This window comes from Cyanistes caeruleus, chromosome 19, assembly GCF_971803275.1.
Source record: "Cyanistes caeruleus chromosome 19, bCyaCae1.hap1.1, whole genome shotgun sequence".
NCBI classification, from domain to species: Eukaryota; Metazoa; Chordata; class Aves; order Passeriformes; family Paridae; genus Cyanistes; species Cyanistes caeruleus.
In genome coordinates, this window is record NC_141719.1 from 6032445 (window position 1) to 6060260 (window position 27816).

General features: G+C 45.7%; 2 protein-coding genes across 4 annotated transcripts; one reads left to right on the plus strand and one right to left on the minus strand.

The window, feature by feature from the left end:
• Window positions 1-330: 330 nt before the first annotated feature.
• Window positions 331-7103, minus strand: LOC111937558 (ankyrin repeat domain-containing protein 40-like). The gene is made up of 5 exons (XM_086857349.1): window positions 6835-7103; window positions 6144-6292; window positions 4166-4636; window positions 3504-3679; window positions 331-2812 (listed from the first exon to the last, which is right to left on the minus strand). The coding sequence occupies exons 1-5, from the start codon at window positions 6966-6968 to the stop codon at window positions 2669-2671; spliced, it is 1074 nt and encodes a 357-aa protein (XP_086713475.1). The 5' UTR covers window positions 6969-7103; the 3' UTR covers window positions 331-2668.
• On the plus strand, window positions 6444-26888 carry WFIKKN2 (WAP, follistatin/kazal, immunoglobulin, kunitz and netrin domain containing 2). Of its 3 annotated transcripts, none has more exons than XM_086857339.1 (4): window positions 6444-6536; window positions 9984-10104; window positions 21633-22003; window positions 24117-26888. In XM_086857339.1, the coding sequence occupies exons 3-4, from the start codon at window positions 21803-21805 to the stop codon at window positions 25626-25628; spliced, it is 1713 nt and encodes a 570-aa protein (XP_086713465.1). In that variant the 5' UTR covers window positions 6444-6536; window positions 9984-10104; window positions 21633-21802; the 3' UTR covers window positions 25629-26888. The 3 variants fall into 3 exon arrangements, with proteins under 3 accessions (XP_086713465.1, XP_086713464.1, XP_023794471.1); XM_086857338.1 differs by having other exon boundaries at window positions 6467-6536; window positions 9984-10126; window positions 21588-22003; XM_023938703.2 differs by having other exon boundaries at window positions 6497-6536; window positions 9984-10126; window positions 20924-22003.
• The last annotated feature ends 928 nt before the right edge of the window (window positions 26889-27816 follow it).

A 27816-nucleotide genomic window follows, 5' to 3' on the forward strand; every position in this document is an offset into this window, starting at 1 on the left:
ATGCTAGGCAGAAGGCAAGTAGCTGATTTCAGCAAGCACCTCTTACATGCTTTTTCCATACTGGTTTTGACAACCTGACAGTCTTTTATTAGGTGTTACAAATGTACTGGTTTATGGTTTTTCAAAGTTGCAATAAAATTTTAAGTGTCATGGTCACTCTAGAGTGATCTTCACATCCTTCTACCCCTCACCCTGTAAAGGAAGAGATCGAGGTACTTGAAATGACTGATAATTTAATATAAGTGAAGAGTAGTAATGTCAGATCAGTACAAGTCTGTAGTGCAAACAAAAGTCATCCTTGGAAGAACAGTAAGTTTTGTAAACTTAATCTCAGTTGTCATTCCAACAGTTTATTGTTCAAAGAAAAAGCCCAACAAAACCAGTTAACATAACTAGTGTGCCTTAGAGTTTATCAAACTGCATAAAACATACAAAAATATTTCTCTGAATGCATAGATTTACTGTTACTACAGTCAGATTAGGAGTAGAGTTTAACACATTAACTGTTATTCTTGGTGGAAACTAGAGAAATAAAGCCTTTTAAACCAGCTTCCCTCTAGGAGAATTCTCAGTAATTAGTGGAGACAGTCCTTACACTGACTTCCTAAATTAAGGTACGGGAAAGAAATTAGATACTCCTATTAATTTTGAGCCATTTTACCACTACTGTTTTTCAGACAGTTATTGCACTTAATCTGAGCTAGCCTCCAAGCTATGCCTGGAAAGATAAATACACAATTGTTAAAATAAAACCTTCTTTCCTGTCCTACAAGAAAAACAAAGCAGGAACCTTAGTTAAGAAGTTTTACTTCATACTGTGTCACAGTCTTGAGCTTCCCAAGGGTTGAATCTGGCATTAAAGTAGCTCAGCTCCTGGTTGAAGAAAAAACCAGGATTGAGAATAGGAAGTTAGCAGGGTTAAGGTGATGTGTATGGACAAAGGGATTTTAATTATTTTGACTGCAGTAAGCAAGAATTTTAAGACTAAGTAACTTGGTGAAATCCTGAGCCCAGAGTCAAGCAACTCCTCTGCTGGCAGAAGAGATTTCTGTATTCTCTTGGCATGCAGCAGCTTGAGGGAGTCTTCCAGGGTAAAGCAGGACCCAGGGAGGGTGGCAGCCATGCTGCTTCTACCAGAACATGGTGCTGTACTATTTATAGTTTGACTGTCAACATTGCAGTCCAGATCGACAACAAACAGCGCCAGCTGTGCAAAAACTGCTCTGGTGCAGCTTCATAAAGCAGAGAGGAAGGACAATCAATACAGTTTGGGGTGGGGGGAACGGAGGGGAGAAAAAGAAGCTCATGCAGTAAAAACAAGTCTCTCACCCCTCCACCCACCACAGGATTCAATTAAGGCTTCTGGTGCAAAGGTCAGCATCATATCTTTTGGTAAAAAAGAAAACAGCCTCCAAATGTATAAGTTCCCAGGCTGCCATTTTAATCAGGAAAGGCTTCAAGCTATTTATATTCCAGAAATGCTGTGACTTAAACACTTTAACCCACAAATCATTTTTTTCATTACTGACTTGCTTAGATGCAAGTTAAAAAGTCTGTAGTTTAACCAGAGATGGTTTTTTTTCACTCTCCACAAAGAAGAGGGAAAAAAAAAAAGTTTAAAGCACCTGGCATTCAGCCCTTTCAGTACTCACATGGCTATGTAACAGTGACAGTAGACTGCATGATGTAAAGTTACAAGTTAGTCACTTGCTTGTGGGGTGTTTCCCATCTAGTGGCTCATAAAAGCATGCTGTGTTCCTTCCAGCTGTCATCTCTCATGAGGACACTACTGTGCTTCTCATACAGCAGAAACCACAGCCCCCCTTGGAACTAGTGTATGAGGGATGGCCACAAAGAGCTTCCCTGTCTTGGTAATACTGACACCTGCTGTGAGTAATGCACAGGCTCACATCGGTCAGGAAGCAAATAAAACCACAGGTGCAGATTGGGGGTCCCCTCCCCATCTCCTGAAACATGAGCTTTCTCTTGAAAGGGCACTCCAACTTGACTGAGACTTAATTAAGGAACATTTATGAGAGGCTTTTGTATTTTTTTGGTGGAAGTACAATATTCTCATGGGGCGGGGGGGGGAGGGTATAATCATTTACATATGGACATGTTTATTCCACTTATTTTCAGCCCAGTAAAAGGGTTTCTCCTGCCACTTCCGATGATTAAAGATCTCCAGACAACCCATCTTGGTGTGTTTGTGAGGTGCAAAGGTTAAGGACATTTACATTTTTAGAGAGTAACTATTCATTGTGTGCCTCTTTTAATTTAATAAGGAAGTTTAAAAGGCATATATATGCACAGAGACACACAATTTCCCAAATCTTTCCATACATCTTACTTGGTCAGAGTGGGTATACTTAACATAATTTTCATATCAATAATTACATCTTTTGTGACTTCACTGCCAGATACAACCAATAAACTTCCTTGAAATATATTGTAAGCATGTGATTTTACTAGACAAATGAGGTATCCCTTGGCTGAATACAGTATCAAGTAAAAAAATAAAAGCAAACAGGATATTAAATATAAAATATTAGTTAAAATAGTAACCCTAATAATAACTTAAGGTTTTTTACACACATTTAAGTTGCTGCCTTCCAAAGGCAGCACATGTCACTGCCAGGTGTTCACATCACAGTTGCAGCTCTCAGGGTCAGTAGGTCAGCTTGGATGCTCTGCTGTTGTGGCACGGCCACTCTGTCAGCATGGCCGCAGCGTTCAGGAAAGGAGAGCTCTCACTTCTCATAAGGACCAACTCCAGCTCTTGGAAGTCCTGGAGTCTGGCAACATCCTTGTCCTTGTAAGGAACAGACAAAACAACATTCTGCTAAACATAGCTGGTTATTTATGAAATAACTATAGGAAGTAAAAACTAAAATTCCACATCCAATAATAGCAATAAAGAATGAGAAAATAAATCCTACCAGCATATATACTCATTAGAAGTGTAGCAGGTTTGACTGGTTGATTTTTCTCCTCAAACTTTTTCTTCTCCTTTAATCTCATTATGATCTGGTTGGTTTTGTACATGTCACTTAACAAAGAGTTGTGACCACTTTGGTTTAGGGACCTCAAGAATGTATATTTTTGGAATAGAAGAGCAGGTTCATTTGTTAACAGCCTATCTTTAAGTGTTTGTATGCGAATTTGTGGACGCTTTTCACATTACTGTTTGTTCTTTTTAGGCAAGCAAACAGTGAACAGGCAATTAATGTCAAAAGCACACTAAATGCACCGTTTGGGATACATTTTTAAAAAGTCAAGCTGTAATAGTTCCATCTGCTTTAGGAGCTAAAATACTCTGCCTATTTTTACAAGAACTATTTTTAAACAAGTTATGATGAAGTATTAAGAAAGGTCCAACGTCCCTTTGAATCTGTCAGTTTAAGTCAGTTTTTATTTAACAAAGATGATGTTTTGCTAGTCTTTTTACAAAAATACCTTCTGATGTCTGTAAAGTCAAGGTAGTCTCTCATTTCTGTTCTTACCTTTCTTACGAGTGTGTTGGGTAGTTTTCTGATCTTCTCTACTTGCTCTGGATTAACACCCAGTTCACAGCAGCTCACTCTGAGCAGATCTTGGTAGGTCAATTCCTGTCTGTCCAGTTCAATCTCAATGAAGTCATTGTCTCTAAGGTTCTGGACTCTGACCTTGAGCACAAGTTCTGACAGAGAAACAATTAAAAGGTTAACAACAAAAAAGATGAGCAACTCAAACCCAGCACTACAGTGTTTACCATTATCTTTTGAATTCAGGTTTTTTAATACAATCCCTGTGATCTCACTGAGAAATACTGTGCAGTTAACAGAAGCTTCCAGCAAAAATACACAGAAGAATCATGTTAACACTGTTAAAACTGATCCACCCAGTCACAAAGTCATTACCACACTACCAGAGGTGTATTTGATGTAAATGTAGTGCAAAATTTAATTTTTCATGCTATATGGACCGATCTTTTGCCAAGTATTACCATGGTTAAAATACAGTGTAACAGACATTTCACTTAACTGACTGAGCACAAGAAAGTTAGAGCACTTTTGGCCACAGAATTCAACATCTCTGCCTCTACTTTATTAGAATCTTAAGTGAAATTTGTACTTAACTTTTCACCCAGTAAGTAACAGAACTATGAGATATGGCACCTGTTTACCTTGCATGTTATAGGGGAATGTTCCAGTGAAGAAGATGGGCTGGAAGGCAGGTGCAGGGCCGCTGGGGGAGGTGTCTGGCTGCAGAGGCATGGCCTGGCTGGACGCTCCTGGAGAGCAGGGCCCATGGCTGGGGGGCATGGCTGGGGGGCAGCTGGGGCCATGGGGCACCCCTGGGCTGGCTGCAGCGATGGGGGGCACGGGGGGTGGCCTGGCTTCAGCATCTGGTGCTGGGAAAGTCTTGCTGCTGCTTGACTTGGGTGTGCAGGTGCTTTCGGCCTGAGTTGCTGATGAACAAGGGCTAGTTTCATTCTGGGAAGCAGAAGAGATGGAAGCACTTTCATTCTGGGATTCTGCCAAGCTGCCTGGAATGCTTTCTTCAGTACAAACGTTAGGGAATGGTGGATTGGCCAAGTAGTTCGCAACAATGGGTAAATTTAAATCCTTCAATCCTTGACATTCAGTTTGTTCCTCTATTGATGAAGTTCAAAATGAGGGGTAAGGGATGGAGAGAGAAAAAAATCCATCATGTTACTGGATAGATCTAATTTTGAATACTGTTAGTTTTCCCATTGTATCATGAAACTACATCACATTCCAAGGCCATCAAAGAATGACACTAATTCTTTAGTGAAGAAGTCACATGCCAAGGCATGTAACACTTGGAGGCCAGTAGCTGTAAAGTGAAAGAAAAACCAGTAAATGTCTTCAGTATATTGCTTTTTGTAAACAAAGTGGGGGTGGAAAATAACCTTTGAAAGACACATCATTTCTAGCAGTGTTGTTCCAGCACTTTCAAATGAATTGGATGACCAGTAGTCCTTTCTTGAATCTCATTTTAAAATGCTTTTAATAGCACAGCTGAAAATAGTTTATTATTACCTAGGCCAGTAAATTCAACCCAGTACTTCTTCAGGGAAGTCTCTACTTGCTGTAATACCCAAACAAACTCAACTCTTGCACAAAAGCACTGCAGTAAGTGACATTCCTGCCTGAGGATTACAGAACATAAATAGTGATGTCAAAGTAGATCAGAAAGATCTACTCAATGATATCACACTCCCAGAATAAAAACTAGGAGAGAAGGTAAGTGATAGGTTTATTCCCCAGGAAACACATGAAAGCTTAACAGACAGAAAAATAAGATGAACTATGAACAGAGTTCATACACGTGTGCTTGTTTAGATGTTAAAAACAGGTGTCGATTGCCACAAATTAGGCCCAAGAGATGAGCACTTTGCCCAAAAGAAAGCAAAAGTATCGTGTAAGAACACGCCATGTCAGGCGTAACTCTTGGAACCCGAGTCATGATTTAGCTGCAACCTTGTGAAGGATAACCCCACACTGTTGCAGATCATTGTAGGGAGCAATTTAAGTGCAAATACAGAAAACAGCACATTTCCAAAGGTAAAGCACATCAGAATTTTAATCTGGAGTGCAATACCTAGATGCTGATGGCACTTGCTCTTTTGCAGGAGTGGTCCACACATCTAACTGGGTTTGCTGTGCACATGAAAAGTGTAAGATGGCAGAATTACAGGGCAAAAATTAACCATACCAGCAGCAAGTCACACTATAAAAGTGCTCAGAAGGCTTAACTTCCTGAGTGATAAAGTTGTTTTGAGGGGATTTGTAATATTGATCGTGGTCAGACCACAGGAAATGGTACAATTGCAAAAGCCCCCATTTGCAGCCTGCGTGCCAGCTTTAGCTTATTGACGGCAAACAGGAGTGCAGCAGCACACTTCGCAAAGCATACAGCTCTTCCACTTCTGGGGGACACAGCTCAGGCAGCTTTCCTGCCTGAAATATCCACGTCTACTTGCCCAAATATGAATTCCAGTTAAAAATCACAGCTATCTAATGAGATACAATGGTCCTAGCCAAGATTTTGCCAATTACTGCCTCAGATAAAAGCACTAAAAGCGTTTCAGTGTTTAGACTAAGAATTCTAGATTGTTTTTAAGATGAGGATGGTACCTCCCAAAATCTTGCGGATGTCTGGTTTCGATGTTAGCTGTGCCGCCAGCTCTCCCTTAGCAGTTAGGATGTGTTTGTCTGCACCAGCCTCCAGCAGACAGGACACCACTTGGGCATGGTTCCGTTTGCAGGCCCAGTGCAGGCAGGTCCTGCGGGAAGGAAGCAGAAGGGTTGGGATTCACTGCCCCAGCCACTCCTCACCAGCCCCGTCCTACTTCACCCGAGTTACGCCTCAAGTGGTAACTGGGAATAAAGTTTCCTCCATTGCATCGCTTTATTTAAAGTTCTGAATCTGTAAGTTGTGCAGGGCAGGGCCCTCCTTTGCCTTCCGGGGTGACTCCCACTACTGTCCCGCAGAAGCGATTGGACGGGGACCTTGAGCGCACAGTACAGGTAAAAGGAGGGCGACCTGCTTTTATCGTGATCCTCTTTAGCAGTAAATCTCCCAGCCTCCCGAGATTAGCTTTCCTGTACTCGCAAATGGGAAAACTAAGAAACACAAGAGCTGCGTCCCCGGGGTAGCTGTCTCACCCCGTGCCTGGTGATACGTTTGGGGGGAGCCCTGAGCTCAAGCACCCCGAACACCGCCGCTGAGACGGGCAGCGGGGGAAGAGCCGGGCCCCGCAGCGACCCCGGCCCGCCCCTCGTCCCCCGCAGCGCCGGGACCCCGCAGGCCGCCGCCGCTCCTCACCAGCCATTGATCTCGTTGCGGGAGTCGATGTCCGCCCCCGCGGCCAGCAGCCGCTGCACCTCCGCCACGTCCCCCAGGGCCGCCGCCTCCCGCAGCCGCTCCTCCAGCTCCCGCGCCTCCGCCGTGCCGCTCATGGCCGGCTCCGGCTGCGGCCCCTCCCCGCCCCGCCGGAGCCCGGCGGGAGGGGCCGGGCGGCCTCAGCGCGGCGGAGCCGGGCCCTTCCCGCCCCGCGGCCCCGTTCCGCTCCTCACGGCCGCCGGCATCTTGAGCCGGGCGGGGCGGGAAGCGCTGGCGCTGACCCGGCAGGGAACGGCCTTCTCCTGGAGTTCTGTGTCCGGTTCTGGGCTCCTCAGCACAGGAAAAACAAGGAGCTGCTGGAGAGGGCCCAGCGAAGGCTACAGAGATGATGAGGGGTCCGGAGCACTCTCCGATGCACGGACTCTGCGGGAGCTGGGCCTGTTTGGTCTGGAGAAGACTGGGAGGGGATCTCAACAATGCATTTAAATACATCCAAGGAGTATCAGAGGATGCTGTCAGACTTTTCATTGGCGCCTAGAGACAGGACGAGGGGCAATGACCATAAACTAAAATACAAAATGTTCCACCTCAACACTAGCGAGAACTCCTTTACATTAACAAATGTAATCAGAGCTCTGGAACAGCTGCCCGGAGAGGCTGTGGAGTCTGGAGACATTCCAAACCCACCTGGACATATTCCCGTGTCACCTGCTCCAGGTGGCCCTGCCTTAGCAGAGGGTTGGACTGGGTGACCTCCAGAGGTCCTTTCCAACCCCAATGATTATGTGATTCAGTGCTCTCCCCACTCCAGGTGCTAAGTGGGGGCCTGGACAGGGTGAAAATCCGAGACTGGAGTGTTTCCTTTGATGGGTTCATCCTCACCTGACAAAGCTGCAGGTAAAAACTGCCTGCCTGCAAAAGCACATCATAGAATTATTTAGGTTGGAAGAGACCTCCAAGGTCTTTGAGTCCAACCCATCATCTATCACAGTGGCCTTGCCCTTTTTGGGGTGTTTTTTAACCAGCAGCCTGGCTCCTGCCTGTGAGGGTGCCATGGGCTGGGAAAGGACCACAAGGATGGGTTCAAATCCACAGGTTTTCCCAGACACTTCCAGCCCTGGCACTCCCAGTTCCCAGTCCTTTCTTTCCTCTCCAGTGTGTTGCTCACACTCTTAATTAAATCACTGTGGCATGTGTTGGGGAGCTCATTTAACTGCAGGCTTTCTGTTTTGGCATCAGTGTCTGCCACCAAGGAGAAATTTTCACTAAGCTGTTTTTTTATTTCATTGCCTCTCTTTTATTGCTTACTTTTCTTATTAATGACATTATTTTTAACCTACCATTTAATTTAGGTCTTTGGTTGCTGTTGTTTTGCTCTGCTGTTTCTTCTCTGGTAATTGTGGCCATTAGGTGAAGACGATACCTGCAGCATTACCATCCAAACAGTTCCTGACTATCTCTCCATCTAGGTGAAGCTTCAAAGCACAAACACTCATCTTCCTTTTAATCAGTCAGGAGAGGCAAAGGCCCACAGGCCAAATGTTTCCCTAAGAGAGAAGCAGCCCTGCAAACCACACTCATGAAAGCAGGAGGCAGAAGCAAGCAGTGACATTTTTAACTACTATGGCAAAGGTTACACAGTGACTCAGTGGCAATTTTTTCACACTAGATCACATGCTGTTGATCCCATGCAATAGACTGAACAAACATTTTGCCCAGCTGCTAACAAAAGACTCAACAAACTGCATGAACTGGGTTTGGAGAATGGTTTGCAAGGAAGATTTACCTGATGACAACCGCAAATTCAAACTTTAGAGACCTAGAAGACCATCCCTCAACTGGACACTGCTCTGACCTAAATATTTGTGTTTTAACTCGTTGGCTTTTTCAGTAAAAGCATCTTAAATGATCACTCTTTAAGCCACAATCCCTTTTGTCTTTTTTCAGTGTCTGTGCCATAAAGCTATAAAACACGGCACACATAAGTGGAGACCTAGTGATACATTCCAAGAAGCAGGATGCCCTCTTGCCAACTGTGAAAGCTTTAAATCCCGATTTTTTACATCTGTAAAAATCCAATAGGATTAGTGGCAAAAGAGCTTTTTCCAAAATAATACAAGACAACTCTCAGATGGGTAGGGAAAAGCTACTCAGGAGACAGGGACAGGCCTTAAACCAGGAGCACTATTCCTGTGGTGTTCTCCAGTGCCACTGCCACTAGATGTCACAGTGGAACAGCAAGAGGAGCCCAGAGTGTGGCTTTGTGCTTGCTGTAATTGTGAAATGTCTTTAAATTTGTCTTGGCACATCCATAGTGTCTCCATACAGCTTTGATCCTGCAGATTTGAAAGCTCCTTGTGGTGCAAAGGGACATTATGCAACTTTTCCACACAAGAGCAGGGAAACCCAGTGCAGGGAGCTGTTTTCTGGGGGGGGTTATGGGCTTTTTTCTTTTTTTTTTTTTTCCCCCCTCTACTTGAGCTCCTCTCCCAAAGCCACACAGGGCTTTTAAGGACTTGAAGCCGGCGGGTGATGCACTGAGATGCTCTCTCTCACGCTCTCTTGGGATGAGTATCCTTCTCTGTTGTGCCTGCGCCAAGCCCTGTTAAATGGAGCTTGGGTTCACCATTGCTTAGTTACACAATGTACTTCTCCCTGGAGTCATGAGATCTCCTCCCTCGAGGAAGGCTGTGTGGAAGAGGATTAGCAGCAAGTTCACTTGACTCAAACCTCCCCACCGCTGCCATGAACCTCCTGTTCGTGCCCTGCACCTGGAGCCTCAGACCCCCTCACACACGTGTGTCCCCTTTATTGGCACTGCTGTCACACTCACCAGCTCCCAGCAGAGCCTGAACTTGTCCTTTCCCTGCTCCTTTCCCATGGGACAGCTGGGTTTGTGCCTGTACCTGTGCAGGGCACACACACACACTTCCCTGCCTGAGCGTGGGGCAGGAGCCAGCTGAGTGAGCCTTTGGAAACTGCTGGGAATTGCACATGGTGCTCATGGCTGGAGCAGCTGCTTTGCCTCCCAAATGTTAAATGGCTTTTGCCCTCCCCTGGGAACTCACTGAGCTCTGAGCCTGTGTCTGGACCCCAGATCAGTGATGTTTTGTTTTCTTTGTGATTTACAGGTGCTCAGTGCTCCCTGTTCACCAGCCCTGAGCCTGCAGCATCACCTGGCAGAGCCAGCACCTCACTATCACAGCCTTGCAACAACCACAGAGGAGGCTTGCACCAGTCCTTGTCCCCACAGCAAGTTTTCCAGATTTTATTGGTTAAGTGTTAATATCTGTCTTTATGCAAGCTTCTGACTGTGCCAGAGGATTGGTTCTTTTCTGCTTTTTTGTCTGTTTGCTCTTTGCTCCTGTTTATTGTAAGGTTTATGAAGTTTTTTATTCCCTTTACATTTCAGGTTTCATTCCCCATATCACTCCATTTCTCCCCATGAAACCAGCTTCTCAGTCACTGAAAGTTATGATTAAACATCTTTGTAAAGGCTTAATTCCCAGTTACACAGTGATACTGACAGCTGTGCAATCACATTTTAAGCACTTGTTCCCCACCCAACCCACTGAAATAATGTTTCTGGCAATTTAAACCAACACTGCAGTTGTGGACTTGTGAGAAATAAGATTTAAGGGATAGTCAGAAACCTTAAATATGATACTTACTGCATACACACAGATTGAAAGCTGTTGTGGGATTAAGGCTGAGGGAAATGGAAGGGACTGGTGGAGAATAAAGATGGAATTAAAAGTCAAGTCAGATATTCACTTAGATTTAAACTAATCTGTGCTGCTCACACTGGGCCTTTCAATGGGAGTTTGAAGGCAGAGGAGACAATTTCAAAGGAGGAAGCTGAAGTCACATGGGAGAAGCAGTTTATGCGATACCAGTTTTTGTGATGACCCCCATGAGAATCTGTAGGTGAATTAGGTTAAATTCAAATCTCCATGTTATCAAGTTTGAGCCTGTGTCACCCAACACTCACCTCATGTCCATGGGGGAAACACACAGCACAAAGATTCATCTCCTTCCAGGGCAAGGGTCTAAAATAGCACAGCCAAGTCTTCCTCTGGAGATGCCCCTTGTGTTCTACCCCTTGCCAAAAGATCCAAAGAGAATGAGCTTTGAACCAAAAAATCTCCAGTATCATCTTGCCAGGCAAGATGAGCACCTGAGGCAGGGTGGATAGGGCTCTACTCAATATTATTTCCTCTATTTCTGATGAGATAAAAAAATCCTTCCAGTGAATCCCAAAATTGTGGGGAACTCACTCATCATCTTTCTTTTGACAATGAATGACAGCTTTTTCACTAAATCACCCAGCAGGAATTGCTACCCTGATAGTGGTGCAGAGGACTGGGATTCAGGACAGGTTTTAGCACCCTGGAGCATCCCTGAATTACAGTGCAACCAGCTATCTCATGAATTTTCAGCCCTGCTGCAGGGCCTCAAGGGGAGCTAAGTGTCCAAAGAGGGACATTTAAGCAGGTGTGAGCAAACACTCATGCACACAGATGAACATGCCTGCAGCATGGAGTGAAATTTGACAGGAAGGTTTTGGAAAATGGAATTTATATTGGGGGAATGGTGATCTGCAAGGGAAAGATCTGCTCAGGCAGCCAAATCCCTTTAGAAATCAGGAATGGTGTACAGCTGATCTTAATTCCAGTCGTTAATTTAACATTGTTTCTATTTGTAGAACAAATAAATAACTTCTGAACAAACAAATCAGGGAGCTGGAACCTGAGGGGTGTGGTACATCAGCTCAGGGACTCGTGGTTAAGAAGTCCAATAGATTTTGATAACAACTGGAAATTGTTCAGTGGGTTAGTGCCTAAAGCCAGTTTGGCTTCAAGTAATGACAAGCCTGAGCTGCTGTGCCGTGGAGCCAAATTTCTCCCCCTGAGGATGGTTGTTGCTTGTTTTGGGGTTGTGGCAGCGTCCCCAGGTGTCAGCCAAGTCCCTTCTGAGCTCAGAGACATCCTAAGCCAAAAAACTGTGGAAAGGGACTGCCTTTGCTTTTTCTCCAGACTTTTGTGTGCATTCTTCTCTGCCCATGTTTGTAGTCCCTCCCTTTGCTCTACTAATCCATGAAACACGTTCATCCTGGGGATAAGGGGCAAATATAGCTAATTGCCTGAATTCTGCATGAAGGCATGTCCTGTCTAGGCATTTGGAGTCAAAAGGCTTCTGTGGATCTTGTCCCGCTTTATCTCCTGTAGGAGCTGACTCCTATGGAAAGTTCACTAGATGACAGATGTTTCACTTGCATACCTGAGAAAAAAATTGTTTTGCTAAGACAAGATATACATTTATTTCTCCAGAGCTCTTTTCTTTAGAAGAAGCTGGCCTCGTGCAGAAGATTAGATGAGGGTGTTTGGACCCTCCTTAGGCTGTGTTTTGGCCATCAAGGAGAAAGCCCCCAGTGCAAATCATAACTGGTTACCCCGAGGGGCTGTGCCCTGTGCATCCCTCATGGGCACCAGACACAGCCAGTCAGTTTGGAAGTCTCCATTGACTTGGCCAGGCTTTCAACCAGGCACTATACAATTCATCAGAGTAATTAGCAAAGCTGTAACTAAAGAGGTCTCCATAGAGATTGACAGCATCACCTCCCAGCTGGTACACTCTCTGCCTCCTATTCTAAATTTGTTCTCGCTGTTTCCCTGGCTCTAATCCATAAGGTTAGTGAAATCTTCCAACATTTGTGACACATTACAGCAGTGGAAAGAAGGACAAAGGTGGCTAGGAGGGGGCTGAGAAAGAAAGAACCTGGTTGGTGCCTCAAGGGAAGCAGCAGAAACTGTTCACACATATATAGCCACAGTTTTGAGAATGGGATTAGGCAGAACAGCACCTCTGCCTGCCTGTCACTTGCAAATTCTTGCTAATACTTTAGGAGCTTATTGGAGGTCAGCACGAAACACCCAAACAGACTAATCTGTATTATAGACACATAATCAAAGTCACAAGGTTTTACATAATATATATTGGTGACACAAGAAATGTTTGTTCGAATAATTTTGTCATCAAGATTAGTGGCCATGAAAGCCTCTACTGTGCACTAACCTGGTTTTTATGGCCATGGCTACACCAGATTCCTCAGACAAATCAAAAAGGATCTGAGAAAGTACAAATATATGTCCTGAAACAATTATAATATTAGGTTTCTGGCCATAGCAAAGTTTTAAAAAAAAAGTGTGTGTGTGTGTCTGTGTGTGTGTTTGTGTGTCTGTGTGAATTAGAAAGGGCTGTGCTTAAACTTCAGCTTAAGAGAGTTGAACAAATGGCTGGAGATACAATTTTTGCATTTGCCATTTTTTCCCAACAGTTTTGCAACTGCAGCAAATCACACCTCACACTCACACACTGCTCTGTGGGAATGTCAAGAAGTTGGGATTTCAAAGATAAATTGATGTCACTTGACCCACTTGTGAGCTTTATAGTCCCTTTCAGGGAGGTGGAAGCTGTAGTGCAGAGAACAAGTGGTCTGGGCTCACAAAGTCAGAGGCAAAGACAGGAATGGTTCCTGTGGAGATAACAATTCCAAACTGAGAAATCCAATTCAGAAGGAAATTAGTCAATGGAAATATTTGGAAATGTACAGAAAAGTCTGATTTTCCACTCTCATAGAGATTTTTATGTATGACGTTACACAAACACACAAAAAAATCAGTACAGTTATGAAAGAAAAAGCACCCCTCCCTGGGAAAAAAAATAAAAGGAGAAAAAGAATTTAAGAGCATTTTCTCTGTGCTGGGAAGAGACAAAGCCACAGCTCATACCACATTGTAAAGATTCTGACCAGCTTGTTCTCCTGGCTGATGTACAGCAAAGCCAAAGGCCTTGTGAGGGTTCTCCACATTTGCTGTCCCACTGCAGGAGTTCACCCCACCAAACTGAAGTGCCTCCGTGGAAATCCCTTTGCCCTAAACTCCCCCACAGTCAGTGAAGAGAGAGCAAGAGTGATGCCAGCAGACATTTGCAGAAGTGGAGTCAGAACTTGGGAAAGCTGAATTGGCCTCTGGATTTGTTGCAATTCACATGCTGCTACCATGTGAACCCAGGGCTAAAAACACTCCGGCGGCTTTTCCAGGACTCCTGAAAGCTCCTTTGTGGAAGCAGAGCTGACTGAACTGCCATTCTGGTCAAGAAAAATCAAGCACTGGGTGGGATTTCCAAGAGTACTTGGCTATAACCTCACCCCATTCCCCTATTCTGTCATTAAACACAATCCCAGCAACTGGTGAGACAGAGCACTGAGCCCGGCGTGCTGGCCCTAAAGGCACAGGGAAGTTGTAACGATTAAACCACATGAATCTCTTAAATTGTTACCCAGGATTGCTCTGCCAGCCACCATCGTGTCAGGCAGGACCCATTATCTCCAAAATTGTCATGGGAAGAAAGTGCTGCATCTCAGCAGACCCTGCTATGCTGCAGGCTGCAGGTGGACTCTGAAAAGAAAAAAAAAAAAAGAAAAAAATAAGAATGTAAGTTGAATTAGCTGGAATCAGAAAGAACAGCAGTGAAAAAAAGCTATCAAATGCAGGCAAACATCCCATTGCCAGGGCAGGAAGGGTGGGCTAGCTGCTCAAAGGAAGTGGGTCATCACTGTTTGCAGACATCACTGGCACCTCCAGTTGAGATGTGCTGCTGAATGAAGAGCACCTTTACAAACCAGAGCTGCACTTTCTGTCTTTGGGTACTTCAGTAAAGGCATCAATAGCCCTGAAGAGCTGCACTCTCTCCTTCTGTTGGCCACTGCTGACTCCAGCTGCTGCAGACTGTGTGATGCCTTGCATCTGGTGGCACACAGGGCAAACTAAAACAAAATAGTTCACCTCTTGGAAAGACTCTTAATGTGCCCAGTTTAGAAGGCAGGGACTGCTCCTGGCAGAGGTCACCCTCTGGACACGGGCAGAGGATGTGCTGTGTAATAGCCAGGACTGCTAACAGCCAGAAAAACCAAAACAGGCAATAACTCTTCAGTTAAAAAGGAATTTTGTCCTAATTTAAATTCCAATAAGACAGAATTGTTGCTAAAGGGATTTCATGGTATCTGCAGAAATGGAAATAGTTCCATTTTGTGAAAATTATCTTGTTTATAGTGAAGTTTTGGATACCAAACCCTCAGAGGAGCTCTGGAACTTCCAGGTTGTCTGGAGAAGCCAACACTCATTGCCTGATGAAAAGCCCAGATGCTGGGAGCTGCTCTGCATCTCCTGGAGAGGCTCCCAGCCACAAGGAGGGTTCCAAACATCCACAGGATTTGGTAAAGTCTCACAATGGAGCACAAAATCATGCAAATCTGCAGCAGTTTAATCTCATCTCACAAACTCTTCTCCACTGAAGGGTTCATAACCTTTCTAAAAAGATCATCTCCAAGTGACAAAGAGATGGTTCCTTCATCACAGGGAATTAAGGCTTGGGGTTGAACTAAATTAGTACAGCAGATGAAAACCTGATTGTTTATATAAATTGAATCACATCACAAACAAAAGAAATGTGATATTTCTATATAACCTGCATTTTGAGAAGGAAATGGTGCCCATGGGGTTGGAAGCAGGGTCTTGGGACTCCAGCCTTTCGAGGCTGTTGCTGTGTGATACTCAGCAAGTGATTTCCTCCCAGCTTTAAATTCCTAAAAGTAAATAAGGGAGGTTAAATTAGGGTCATTTGTAGACTGAAGTGAATCTGTGCAAAGGGTTCAGTAATATTCATTAGTTCTACATGGGGAACTAAATTAACTTAACATTCCTGGAGAAACACCACCGGCTCTGGTGAAAAATGTGCTGAGCACTCATCAGCCTGAGCACGTGCACCTCACTTTTATTCTGACCTCTGATTCAAACCGAGCTGGAACAAAGCAGAACAACTGCAAATATAAAGAACAACAACAGATAAACCAGCTCAACAGCCCCATGGGAACATTTCCATCTGCACACCACGGGTTTGGTGCCAGTTCCCTAAAGTGCTGTTATTCAATCTTGCCATAAAACTAACTATGAACTCCTAAAACCTGCAACAAAACAAGGTGCTCAACTTCTGTGCTGCAGCTGTGTGTCCATGTTGTCTGTATTTGTCACTCAGCAGGTGACAGGACATGGTCCAGCCTGTACACCAGGTAGCTGAGAGGACTTAACACAGAAAGTGCTGGCCCTGCCCTAATGCCACTGACTGTGATTTCTGTTTCTTGGCATTCCAGGTTGCATTACAGAGCTCAGGTTTCCCTGACTCAAAGCTTGATTGAGGGAGCAGGTCTCACTCAGCATTGACAGTGACAGAGAACTGGAAGGGACTTTAGGAAGAGATTTAGATCATCCAGCTCTAAGGCAGGATGAACCCATTCCTAACATTTCATCTTTGCAATCTTAACAATCCAAAGATACCAACATGACCTCTCTGAATTATCTATTGGCTATCTTAGGCTTTGTCTCTAAAACAGAGACAGAAAGAGATGGGGTGGTAAAAGATTCTGAGCTTCTGAGCTCAGCTTTTCGCCATATCTCACTGATAATGGATATCTCATTGATTATCTTCCTTTGTATCCTTGGTGCCTCTTGCTATGCTGTTTCAGACAGAATAAACCAAACAATAATGAACCATCATCAAACTGGCAATTGCTTCCTGCCCAGCTTATATTAGCAGAGAAAGAGAAAGCAAATGATGATTAGTCCTATGTCTGCACTCAAAGATAAAACCCCTGAGCAGAAGCCATCTGCTGAGGCATAAAATAATAATTCTGGCACTAGCCCTGTCTGAGTGCAGTGCCATCAGCCCTTCCCAAAACACAATGCAATGCAGGCCTAATGCTGAGTTCTAGCAGGTGGCCCATAACCCTGTAATAAACTCCCTGCCATTGATTCCCCCCCCAAACTGAGCCCTTTTGTCTAACCACATTAACTCCTGCTTACTGAGCAGCTGCACATGAGGCAGCGTGCACATCAGCAGCAGCTCCTTTCGGTGAGCAATCACCATGCCAAATGTGCCCACTGAGCCTTCTCTGTTCTCTCAGATCTGCTCAGCTATGTTATTTCAGAAGTCAAAACCAGCACTTGTTAGTTCTGGGTGCTTACAGGAAGATTTCTATCTTAGCTTGGGGAAAACTGAAATATGCCTCTGCTGCTAATTTTGCATATGAAGGGAGCCGAAATAGGACCCAGACAGGCTGTTCCCATTTTACACCTTCAGCCAAATCTGCCTGGCCCATTTGCATGTGCTCCCAAAGCATGTGGCCAGCACATCAGCCTTTGCCTGCTCTTTGATGTTCAGAGGTGCATCTCCTGCTGCCAAAAATCCTCCTCGCTCAGCCAGCTATCCAGCCAGCAGGAGAGGTGTGGTCTTCTGAGGGCTGTGGAAAGACATCCAAGCTGGGTTCCCTGGCCATCCCCTGAACAGGTCCTGCCAAGGTTCAGGACATCACTCAGAGGGGAAGGTTTGACTCTTTGCAGTCCAAAGCAAGATTAAGCTGAGGTCCCAAGGCATTATCTATATTTCTCTGTGGAAATTTCCTGCTTGAGACAGTTGGCAGCTATGCACCAAAAGGATGTCATTAGCATCTAGCAGTGATGTTCCCTTTCAAATGTCTGGCTATTAGCTTTAAGTGCAATAAGCTTTACATACAGCTTGGAACACTGTTACTGTCTAAATGAAACAGGTTTTTTTAGAGTACAGGCATGGTATTTTCAGCTGTGCATGGACAAGGAGCCTCCTACAGAGGGTACATGGTGATGGTGGGGCTGAAGAAGAGCATGTCCTTGGAGCTGCCTGCATGAGCAGGTCCCTGTGGGCAGGGCAGATTTGGGATCCCATTTGGAAGAAGGGGCTGATTGATACTGAGGACAGTGCAGGGAGTTGGTACCAGGCCCTGTTGCCACCAGCTGTCCTGTGAGAGGAGGAGGAGGAGGGTGGCCTCAAGGACCAGACAGAGTCTTTGCTTTATGCTACTCTCAGAGGCAGAGCAGATCCAGCATCCAGCCTTCACCCCTGGCCTTAATCTGCAGCATGTGCTGGGGACATCAATGGCACTGCTGCTCCAGCTGGGAGCCCTCGGGGAGGGTCTCGATGCCTCATGCAGCAAAGTGCCACCGGCAGCGATGAGACACAGCCTGTCTGGAGAGGGGGTGGCAGCCGTGTTTGTGTTGGCAAAACCAGCTGCCAGTGGCAGCAGGCCCAGGGAGCACAAGAGGCTGGGGCTGGAAGGGCCCCTGTGCCGAGGAAGAGATCAATGGGAGTTGGAGTTTTAACATTGCAGGGTGACGGTTCCTGCCAAGAGCCTTCCACAATAAAACCAGCAAATCAATCCTCCACTGAGTAACTCCAGATGAGGGCTGCTGGCCTAGTAAATCTGATCAACAGTTTGCTGCTCCTTTAGCAGTGGCTTAAGGAAAAATAACAAAATAAAATTATACTTTTCTGCACATCAGAGAATCCTCTTTCTGTCCTCAGTTAAAAGGTGTCACAACACACTCTGAGTCGACACTTGGCACAGAAGAGGAGGGCAAAAAAAAGGACAAAGAAATTATAATTTACAAGGAACCCAACAACAGTTAAGGCAGTTCTAGATTACCAACCCTAACCAGGGCCTTGGGCACCTTAGCACTGGGGCTTTGCAGGACTGGTGCTGGTCACACACACCAATGTCTCCACTGCTGGGAGCAGACCCAGGATGTTGACTGGTGCCATCAGGGCTCAGGTTTGTCCATCTGAGATCCAGAGAATTTTGTCCCATTTCCCCATCCAGCAGACTCATTCCAGCATCTTGATCAGAAAGAGGGATTTTTGGGTAGTAGTAGGGTTGCTTCTAAGGCTTGATCTCTTTTGGGAAGACCTTTATCACATCAGTATCTGACATGGCTGATATAAGATAAACCATAAAGTCAGCTTTCATGATGGATTTGTCCATAGCAATGGGAAATGGGGATTACTTTATTATTAAATAAAAAATGCACAGTACTTTATACACAAGGAGAAAGAGAAAAACTGGGCCCAGGGATTTTGGTGGAGACTGCAGTTCACAACAGTCATTAACTGGTGGTGTTCTGGAGTGTCCAGTCAGATCTACTGAGGTCACTGGAGTTAAATTAACCTAAACCAGGCAAGTAAACAGCCCTCAGTGAAACCCAGGGGACAGTGAGTGCATTATTCAGAGCTTGGCTGTCCATGCTGGGACAATCAGGGTCCCCGTGATCCCTGAGCCAACCTGGGGCAGCCTGTAGAGTGGTTTCCCTCCTGGATGTGCTCCTCAGGCTGGCTGACAGCATCTCTGGGATGTCCTGGCAGGACAGAGCAGCTGTCAAGGGTTGTTTGGAGCCCTCACTGCTTCCCCTGCCCTCTGGAGCTGTCTGCCCACATTCACAGGAAGATTTATGGCAATGTTTTCCTCTCTCATGGCTGAGCTCAAGTGGCCAAGGGACTGATGCAGGAACATGATACCTCAGAGCTGAAAGCAGAAAGCTGCAATGGGACTTACCTTTCACTGGAGAATATACCTGTGGATGGAGAATGACATAGCAAAGCAGAAGGCTGCTCTGTCTGTCTGATAAAAACCAGTATCAGATTTTTCAGAGCCCCACTCTGCTCCCCCACTGAAATGTGCCTCTGGGCAAGGGATCCCTGGTCAGGGACAGTTAAAAATTAGATTTATTTTTTTTCTCCTGTTTGGAACAGAGTTCCATCTATGGTGGCCCATATTAGTACATCTCTCACTCACCAAAGCTAGCACAGACCTGGCTGTCTGGCGCCAGGAGAGGAGGTGGAGGCTGTAAGATCCACCTCTGGCCCAGCAGGTAAGGGGATAAAACAACCACAAAAGATTAAAGCTGGCAGGAAAAGACTGCATCCATGGCTGCTCTGTGGCAATGCCATGGATAGAGGGAAAAGTCCCTGCGTGTGCACTGGCTGTTGAGGTCACCAAGGCAGCTTCCCCAGCACCCTGGATACCTGCACTCCTCAAGGCCCACGCACATCTAGCTTCAAAGCTTATCTGTAGTCAGTTTTACACTGTAAAGTGTCTTTGTTTAGTCAACAGAACCACTAATACATGTGATTTTGTTGTTAATAGAGCTTTAAGAATTTTAAGTACCTCTTGGGAATGTGTCATTTTTGGTTGGCTTTTTCAGGCATCACAGGGCGCTACGTTTGTCTTTGTAAACAAGCGCTGAATAAAACATTTAGCACACAGCCGCACTTTGTACAAGTGTCATGCAGGTTTCTAAAGTTTCAGAAAGAATAAATCAACTGCAAACTGCTGCCTGGCAGTTGACTTCACTCCTTATAAATAGCTAATTTGGACAACTTCGCTCTGCACGTCCCATGAAATTCAAATACTGTGTATATGGTTAATGCAGGCACACAAATCAGAGCTGCAGCAGCCCCTTTCATCAGCCTGGGCTGCTACAGAAATGCCACGGCGAGGGGCAGATCGGCTCCAGGTTGCCCTCCCTTTCTCCTGGAGGTGATCCCAGGGAACACCAGCAGGTCATTGTGCTCTGCTGCCTGGCCCCAGGGGAGGGGCAGGAGCCCCATGCTGACCCAGTTCACTGCCGGTTGTACTGGTTGGCAGCCATCATTGCTCATTGCTCAGGGGAGAATTAGGTCCAAACTCAGCCATGAAAAACAACCCTGGATTTATAAACCCAGTGGAAAAAGTAAGGGCTGACTCTGGCTTTGCAGCTCTCGGCACTGGGCATGGGGTGGATGCACGCCCTTCCCTCCTACCCAGGCACAGTGCTGCTGATCCAGCCTTGCAGAACCTCCATGTGGGATGCAAACTTACCTGATCCTCCCAGGAGGCTCTTAGCAACACACAGGATCCATCCAAGCTACTCCAAAACTCAGCCCAGAGGCCCTAATCCTGGAAGGTGCTGAGCAACTCAGACTTCTGCCACTCACCTCTGAATTTTGGCACGTGCTCAGCACAAGCAGGATCAGTCCCTTGCTGTAATAATCAGGGAATGAGGAACTCAGCTTGACCGAGTTTCCCTCCCACACCCCAACGCAAAAATGCTGTACATTCCTTTATGCAGGTTTCCATAGAAATATTTTTTTGTTGTTGCTGTTAAAGGGGTCAGCAATGCACTGTACAATGGGATCTAGCTGTCAGGAAATATGGAGGAATTCAGGGACACTTTTAACATCTTCCTGGTGTGACTGGAAGGCAGCATTAAACTTAGCATCATGGAAATCTCCCAACCAAAGAGAAGAAAAAAGTCCGGAAGAGCCCCAGTAGAAGTTATGAAGACATTCTGCTTTGTTGATCCTAAGTTTAAATAAGTTATTTCTTCCCTACTTCCTTTGTTAAAATATGATATTCTGGCTTTAATTGCTTCAATCCTATTATTTGTTCCTTTTAGCAAGTGATTGTGTAGCCCCTTGCTGTGGGGAAATCCCCTGACTGCGGGTCCGTGTTACTTAGACAAGTCCCCTTTCAGAAGTAAATGCCATTCTTAGCATAGGGAAGTACTTTAGGTCTAAAGGGGTTAAGAAGGCCTCCCTGCATTCAGAAACATGCAGGGGTCCCACCATGCCAGTTCCAGCCTTTTGAACTCTTTCCAGCTTTTTTTTCTTGCAACAAATCTGTCTGACTGCCACCAGGACATAGGAAGCGTGTGCCTGTCAAAGAAATCAAGTTTACTTTTTCTGACTTGTTAACAGAGGCAGGGTATAAATAGAGCTAACTCTGCTCGCACAAGTAGTGTTTCTCTTAAAATAAGGGGGTGACTTCCTAGGACCTTTAATCCAATGAGGTCCAGACCAAACTGCACTATCGACAGAGGCAGCAGAGGAGCTTGCTGAAGTTTTTACCGAAGTCAGGTGCATCTGGGTTCCTCAAAAACTTAAGGCTTACCAAAAAAACAAAAAAAAAAAAAAAGAAAAAAAAAGAGCAACCCCAAGAGAACAAGAACTGCTTCAAGCTCGGACACTGCCCTGGAGAAGTTCTGAGATGTTGTTGGTACTGTTCACTCGGTGGATGTGGATCTTGCTGGGGAAGAGCACTGTCCTCTTGCTTCTGGAGGTGTCTCTGAAAGGGAGAGCCCTACCTCCAATCCGCTACTCCCACGCTGGGATATGCCCCAATGACATGAACCCCAACCTGTGGGTCGACGCGCAGAGCACCTGCAAGAGGGAGTGCGACGCTGACCTGGTGAGTGATGCTCGTTTTTGTGTCTCTGCACCACGGGTGCTGCTGGAGCTCTCGGGGGGTTTGGTGGGAGCACCAGGCAGAACCCAAAGCAGACAGCACATGTGTTGAACTGACCCGTGACTGATGTAACATAGAAAAGGTTTGGTGGGTTATCAGTTAAGAGGGGAGGTGTGTGTCAGCTCTCATTTTTGCTGGTGTGGGTATAGCACTCACTCTGATCCTTTTCCTTGTTTTCATGTCAGAAGAAATGTCTGAATTTGATACTCCAGAACTCAGCATGCCCTGAGGCCAATCTGTAGTATTTTAACAGTGTCATCTTGCTCTTTGTTGTTGGTGGCCATCATCAATGTTTTATATTCCCAGGAGGAATCCTGTATGAAATAGTTTAATTTAGCATAGAAATCAACCTTTGCTGCATTTGAAGTGCAAAGCTTGCTCGGGGTGCAGAATAGGGCATGGCTGAAATGACCAGACAGATGTTCTGTGGGATGCTCCCAGCTCAAAATGTGTTTAGATTACCACCCTAAAATTCATTTTTCAACTTGTCAGCACTGCCAGCTCAGGCTGGCATCTGAAAATACCTGCTTGTCCTACCTCTTACATCATGTCCCGTGACAGAGTTTCTGCAGCCCAAACCTGGCTGACAGGAACATTTACTGTGCTGAAAAAAAGCGTTTGGGTTTGTGTTCTGTAGCCAGGTTGTTTCTGCAATGCTAAAAAGGGGGGAAAAAAAGACAAAAATTCTGGCCATAAGTAAACAAAGACATTTACTCAGATGGATCCCATGTGTTAGGAATGAAGGCGCTCTTTTTACTTTTGCCATTTCCAAATAAGCTGCCTCTGTTCCAACTACCAGGTGCAGCAATGAACACTAAAACACTTTCAAAACCCCAGCAGCAGCAGCACCAGCAGCAGCAGACAATGATGTTTTAATAATTTACTGGCCAAAACCTGAAAGCCAAAAGCCACTGGCTACAAAAATTCCTTTTGTGCCAGTGGCAGCACCGAGTCCTAGGACTTTGGATGGAGTGAGTGCACTGCAGGCAACCAAGGACTCTGCCAAGCCACACTCCTTAACCCCAGCTGAAAACCTCCCCAATCCTGGTTTCTAGCTTTGCTTCTGAAACATAGTAATGTGCAGCTGGAAATGGGGAAAGAGTTTTTGTATTAGGTCATCTTTTTCCCAATAAGGAAAGGATATGGGACTCCGGAGAAGCTCTTTAGTGTGGTAGCTTAAAAACCATTTTGTTCTCACTTAGGGAAAAAGCTGATGGATTTTAGGGGGCTTGTAGAGGTTTAACACATGGTGGAAGTGTACCCTGTTGGCCACATGGTAGCTGTTTTCTGGTCCCTTGAAATAATCCATAACCACCCAGAAACCCTGATCACATGTATCAAATACCTTTTCTGCACAGAAGATGAAATTTCTGCTAAAATTAACCACAATTTAGAGCTGACTATAACCGAGGCGGGGTGTAATAAATCACTAGTAGAGTGATGCTGCATTTGAAAATAGGACTAAAATAGGACAGAGAAGCCATAATGAGCTGTTTGGGGTTTGTTTTTCTAAATACCATAGAAAAACTATTTTTGGAGCAAGTATTACCTTGAGATATTCTATTTCCTCTACAATGTGAACAATTACAAATCCTTGGCAGTTTCACCTCCAAGAGCCGGCTGTTAGTCTCAGGGAATTCAAATAATACTTTACATACTTGTGTGGAAAATAAGAAGGATTACTGCCTACAGCCATATGATAAGACTTTCCATCTGCTCTTGTTTCTCAGGGCTTGTCCACAGGCATTTCAGAGAGCATGGAAGGGGGGTGGTTGGTTTATAGTCAAGCGGTCCATGTGACTCTGGGGTAAAGACTTACAAGGAGGTTTAGGAAACAGAATTACATTTTCCTTCCCAAGAGTCTTCTCCATCAGCACTTCAGAACCCCCTGGGAAATGCTGAGGGGATGTTCCTACTCACTGACAGCAGGGGCACTGAGTTTCAGATCAGGGATATCTGTGGCAGAGCTGAGTTTCTGGGCTCTCTGCTTGCTGAGTCTCCAAAAAGGCTTTTACTCTGTTCCCAGTAATGATCAGGTTATTTTCCTTCCCCACAGGAGTGCGAGACCTTTGAGAAGTGCTGCCCCAATGTCTGTGGAACCAAGAGCTGTGTGGCCGCTCGCTACATGGACATCAAGGGGAAAAAGGGGCCTGTGGGGATGCCCAAAGAGGCAACCTGTGACCGCTTCATGTGCATCCAGCAAGGCTCAGAGTGCGACATCTGGGACGGGCAGCCCGTCTGCAAGTGCAAGGACAGGTGTGAGAAGGAACCGAGCTTCACCTGTGCCTCTGATGGGCTCACCTACTACAACAAGTGCTACATGGATGCAGAGGCCTGTATCAAAGGCATTACACTGAACGTGGTCACCTGTAGGTACCATCTCACCTGGCCAAACACCAGCCCTATCCCCCCAGAAACAACAGCTCGCCCTACCACCGCCTACTCCGAGACAACAGTCATTGATATCTTGCCACCTGTGCTGGTGAACAACCCCGTCCAGCAGTCCGTCTATGTAGGAGAGACTGTCAGCTTCCTCTGCGATGTCACAGGGAGACCCAAGCCAGAAATCACATGGGAGAAGCAGGTGGATGGGAAGGACAAAGTCATCATGAAGCCAAACCACGTCAGAGGGAACGTGGTGGTCACCAACATCGCCCAGCTGGTCATCTACAACACGCAGCTGCAGGATGCGGGAATCTACACCTGCACTGCCCAGAACAGCGGCGGCCTCCTCCAGGTGGATTTCCCTTTGTCAGTCATCAGAGGAGAGCCCACATCCAAGGAAGCTTCCCAGAACAAAACACATTTTCCCACCGATGAGTGCCTGAAGCAGCCAGACAGTGAAGACTGTGGGGAAGAGCAGACCAGGTGGTACTATGATGCCAAGAAAAACAACTGCTTTACTTTCATCTATGGGAACTGCAACAGCAACCTCAACCACTTTGAGACCTATGAGCGTTGCATGCTAACGTGCATGAACGGCCCCATCAACACCTGCAACCTGCCAGCCCTTCAAGGCCACTGCAAGGCCTATGAGCCCAGGTGGGCCTACAACAGCTTGACAAAGCAGTGCCAGTCCTTCATCTATGGCGGGTGTGGAGGCAATGAGAACAACTTTGAGAGCCGGGAGGCCTGCGAGGAGATGTGCCCCTTCCCAAAGAACACGCACTGCAAGGCCTGCAAACCCCGCCAGAAGCTGGTGACCAGCTTCTGCAAAAGTGACTTTGTCATCTTGGGCCGCATTACGGAGCTGACCGAAGACCAGGACTCGGGACACGCCCTGGTGACGGTGGAGGAGATTCTCAAGGATGAAAAAATGGGATTAAAATTCCTGGGGAAGGAACCACTGGAAATCACGCTTTTGAACATGGACTGGAGCTGCCCGTGTCCCAACATGACCACAGTGGATGGCCAGCTGATCATCATGGGGGATGTCCACAATGGCATGGCTGTCCTACAGCCAGACAGCTTCGTGGGCACCTCCAGCATCCGGCGCGTGCGCAAGCTCCGCGAAGTCATCCACAAGAAAACCTGTGAGCTTTTGAAAGAGTTCCTGGGATTGCATTAACCTCCCTCATACGTGTGAGCTGTCCTGATCCATGTGTTAGTAGGGCTAACAAGTGCTAGGCTAGAGCCAAACTAAACTCACTGTTTAGGAGGAAGGAAGATACACTGTAGGAGTTACGCAGAACCCCTATTTTAATCCATTAATGATGCTTAGCAACAACATAGTTTGGTCTTTGGCAGGCATGTAAACCAGCAGCAAAAGGCCATTAATCTTGCATTGAAATCAATTTGTCCATATAGGAGTGCCATTTAACTAGGTGACTCACTTCAGTAATTATACAATTTTTATCTAGCTTCCATCATAAATGACAGAATTCATAGCGTTTGTTTGGCTAGTTGGTACACAGCTAAGAAATACGTAATGTCAATTTAATCTCTCATTTTCAGTCAGGTTTGTCATTGTAAGTCACACACGGCTCCTTATAGCAGCACTAATATTTCAAGAAAAAAGGCTGTAAATTATTGTCTATATTTACAATTGTGCGCATTTAACCAACCTACACATTATGAGTTTGCTTCTTTTAATTGCAATTTTCCTTTTTTTTTCCTTTTAAAAACCTCATTTTTAAATAGCAACTACTACCTATCTTGCAATCCTTACTGGAGGAGAAACTCCCTTGGTTCTGTGCCCAGGACAACAGGTCCCTATAAAAGCTCAAGGCACAGTCTTACCTTGAAATGACATTTCTGTCACCAGAAAAAGGTCAGCAAACACCCTCGTTCCCTATTTAAGTTTCAATCAATATATTGTCTATCACAAAAAGTCCAAACTAGGACAGCAGTGTGCTGCCAGCTGTCTTGCTTTTGAAAAGCCTTTACACCTGAGTATACACAGCGATTTATTGCTTATTTTCAGTATCAATCCTGCTTTTATAGATGAGAGATCAAAGTAAGAAGAGTCAGAACAAAATTCAGCCTAGGAAAGTGAGATACACAATCTGCAAACTGCATCAGGCAGACACAAAGCTCCTGAATCTGAACTGCACAAACACAAGCAGACAAAGTGGACACTTTAAAGGTTTTTATCAGTGTCACCCTTTTAGAGCCTTTTTAGAGTCTTTCAAACCTCAGAATACACTTTCCACCAGGCCACTGTATATAGGTGTATGAATGAATTCCCTGTGACAGCCAGCACAGGCTGTGGGTGGGAGCAGGTGAATACACATAGGATAAATAATTTTAACATTTGTGTGTCCAAAAAATGTAACATTTGCCTATAAAAAAAAATCCTTAAATAAAGAAAAGGCTGATCCTGGAAACATCCTGCCGTGCTGAGGAGTGTGATTGCAGGGAAGAGGGGCGAACGTGGCACAGTGAGCCTTGTCACTGCTCCTTGTTCTGTGGGCTCAGCCAAGTGACTGTGGCAGAGCTCAGAGCTTGCTGCCCTGCACAAAGGGCCTGTTCAGGGCTGGAGCAGTGTCAAGACATGTCTGGGTGAGAAGGAAAGGAGGGAGGCAGGAAAGTGCAGGCAGTGCTGCCCCATGGTGCCATCTAATGGGCTTGCTGCAGGGCAGCCGAGGCTGGCAGGGGAACACCTATGTCTCTGCAGGCCTGTGGTGGGGCTGGCTGTGGCAAGGGCTGGGGAAGGAGATTAAACAGGCAGATGTTGGATACCTGCACCATCCCCCCAAAGCCTGTGCATGTTGAGTGTTTGGTAGTTGCAGGGAGGAAAATTCACGAGAGAAACAGCATCGGATGTGAGTCCAGCTCTGCTTCCCCTGATTCCACACTCTGCACCAGCAGCCAAGCCATGGGTAGAGACCACTGCAGGATGGAGAACTGGGCTCCTCTCCCAGTGGTTTGGGCTTTGGTTATTTCTGAAGTGTTCCTGCAACTGGAATGGATCTAAATCTCCAGTTATTTGGATAATTTCACAAGAAGCTGAGTGGGAGGGAGAGAGAGGAGTCTGGACCAGGCTTTGCCGACCAAGAAAATACCTGCTGGGTTTTTTGTTGTACCTTTCCTAAGTGTATGTGAAAAAACCTCCAATTAAAGTCCCATAATGTTTGCATATGTTCTTGTGGAGACCATTTTCTGCAGATGGGAGATGCTGGCTCTACTGCCCTCTGAAACAGCTGGCGTCTCCATCCCCGGCTGTGGCAGCCACCACTGACCTATGGCTCATCTGCCATTTTTTGAGCAACCTGTAGGAAGTGGAATGTTCTTACAATACTAACAGAAAGCTTTTG

What these genes read in the sequence shown, in the direction of transcription:
- LOC111937558 (XM_086857349.1), bottom strand. Translation starts at nt 6,968, where the DNA reads ATGAGCGGCACGGCGGAGGCGCGGGAGCTGGAGGAGCGGCTGCGGGAG. An exon ending in CGCAACGAGATCAATGGCTG is followed by an intron (nt 6,293 to 6,834) that starts GTGAGGAGCGGC and finishes TCCTTCCCGCAG; the next exon opens with GACCTGCCTGCACTGGGCCT. An exon ending in ATTCCCCTATAACATGCAAG is followed by an intron (nt 3,680 to 4,165) that starts GTAAACAGGTGC and finishes TTTCTCTGTCAG; the next exon opens with AACTTGTGCTCAAGGTCAGA.
- WFIKKN2 (XM_086857339.1), top strand. Translation starts at nt 21,803, where the DNA reads ATGTTGTTGGTACTGTTCACTCGGTGGATGTGGATCTTGCTGGGGAAG. An exon ending in GGGAGTGCGACGCTGACCTG is followed by an intron (nt 22,004 to 24,116) that starts GTGAGTGATGCT and finishes CCTTCCCCACAG; the next exon opens with GAGTGCGAGACCTTTGAGAA.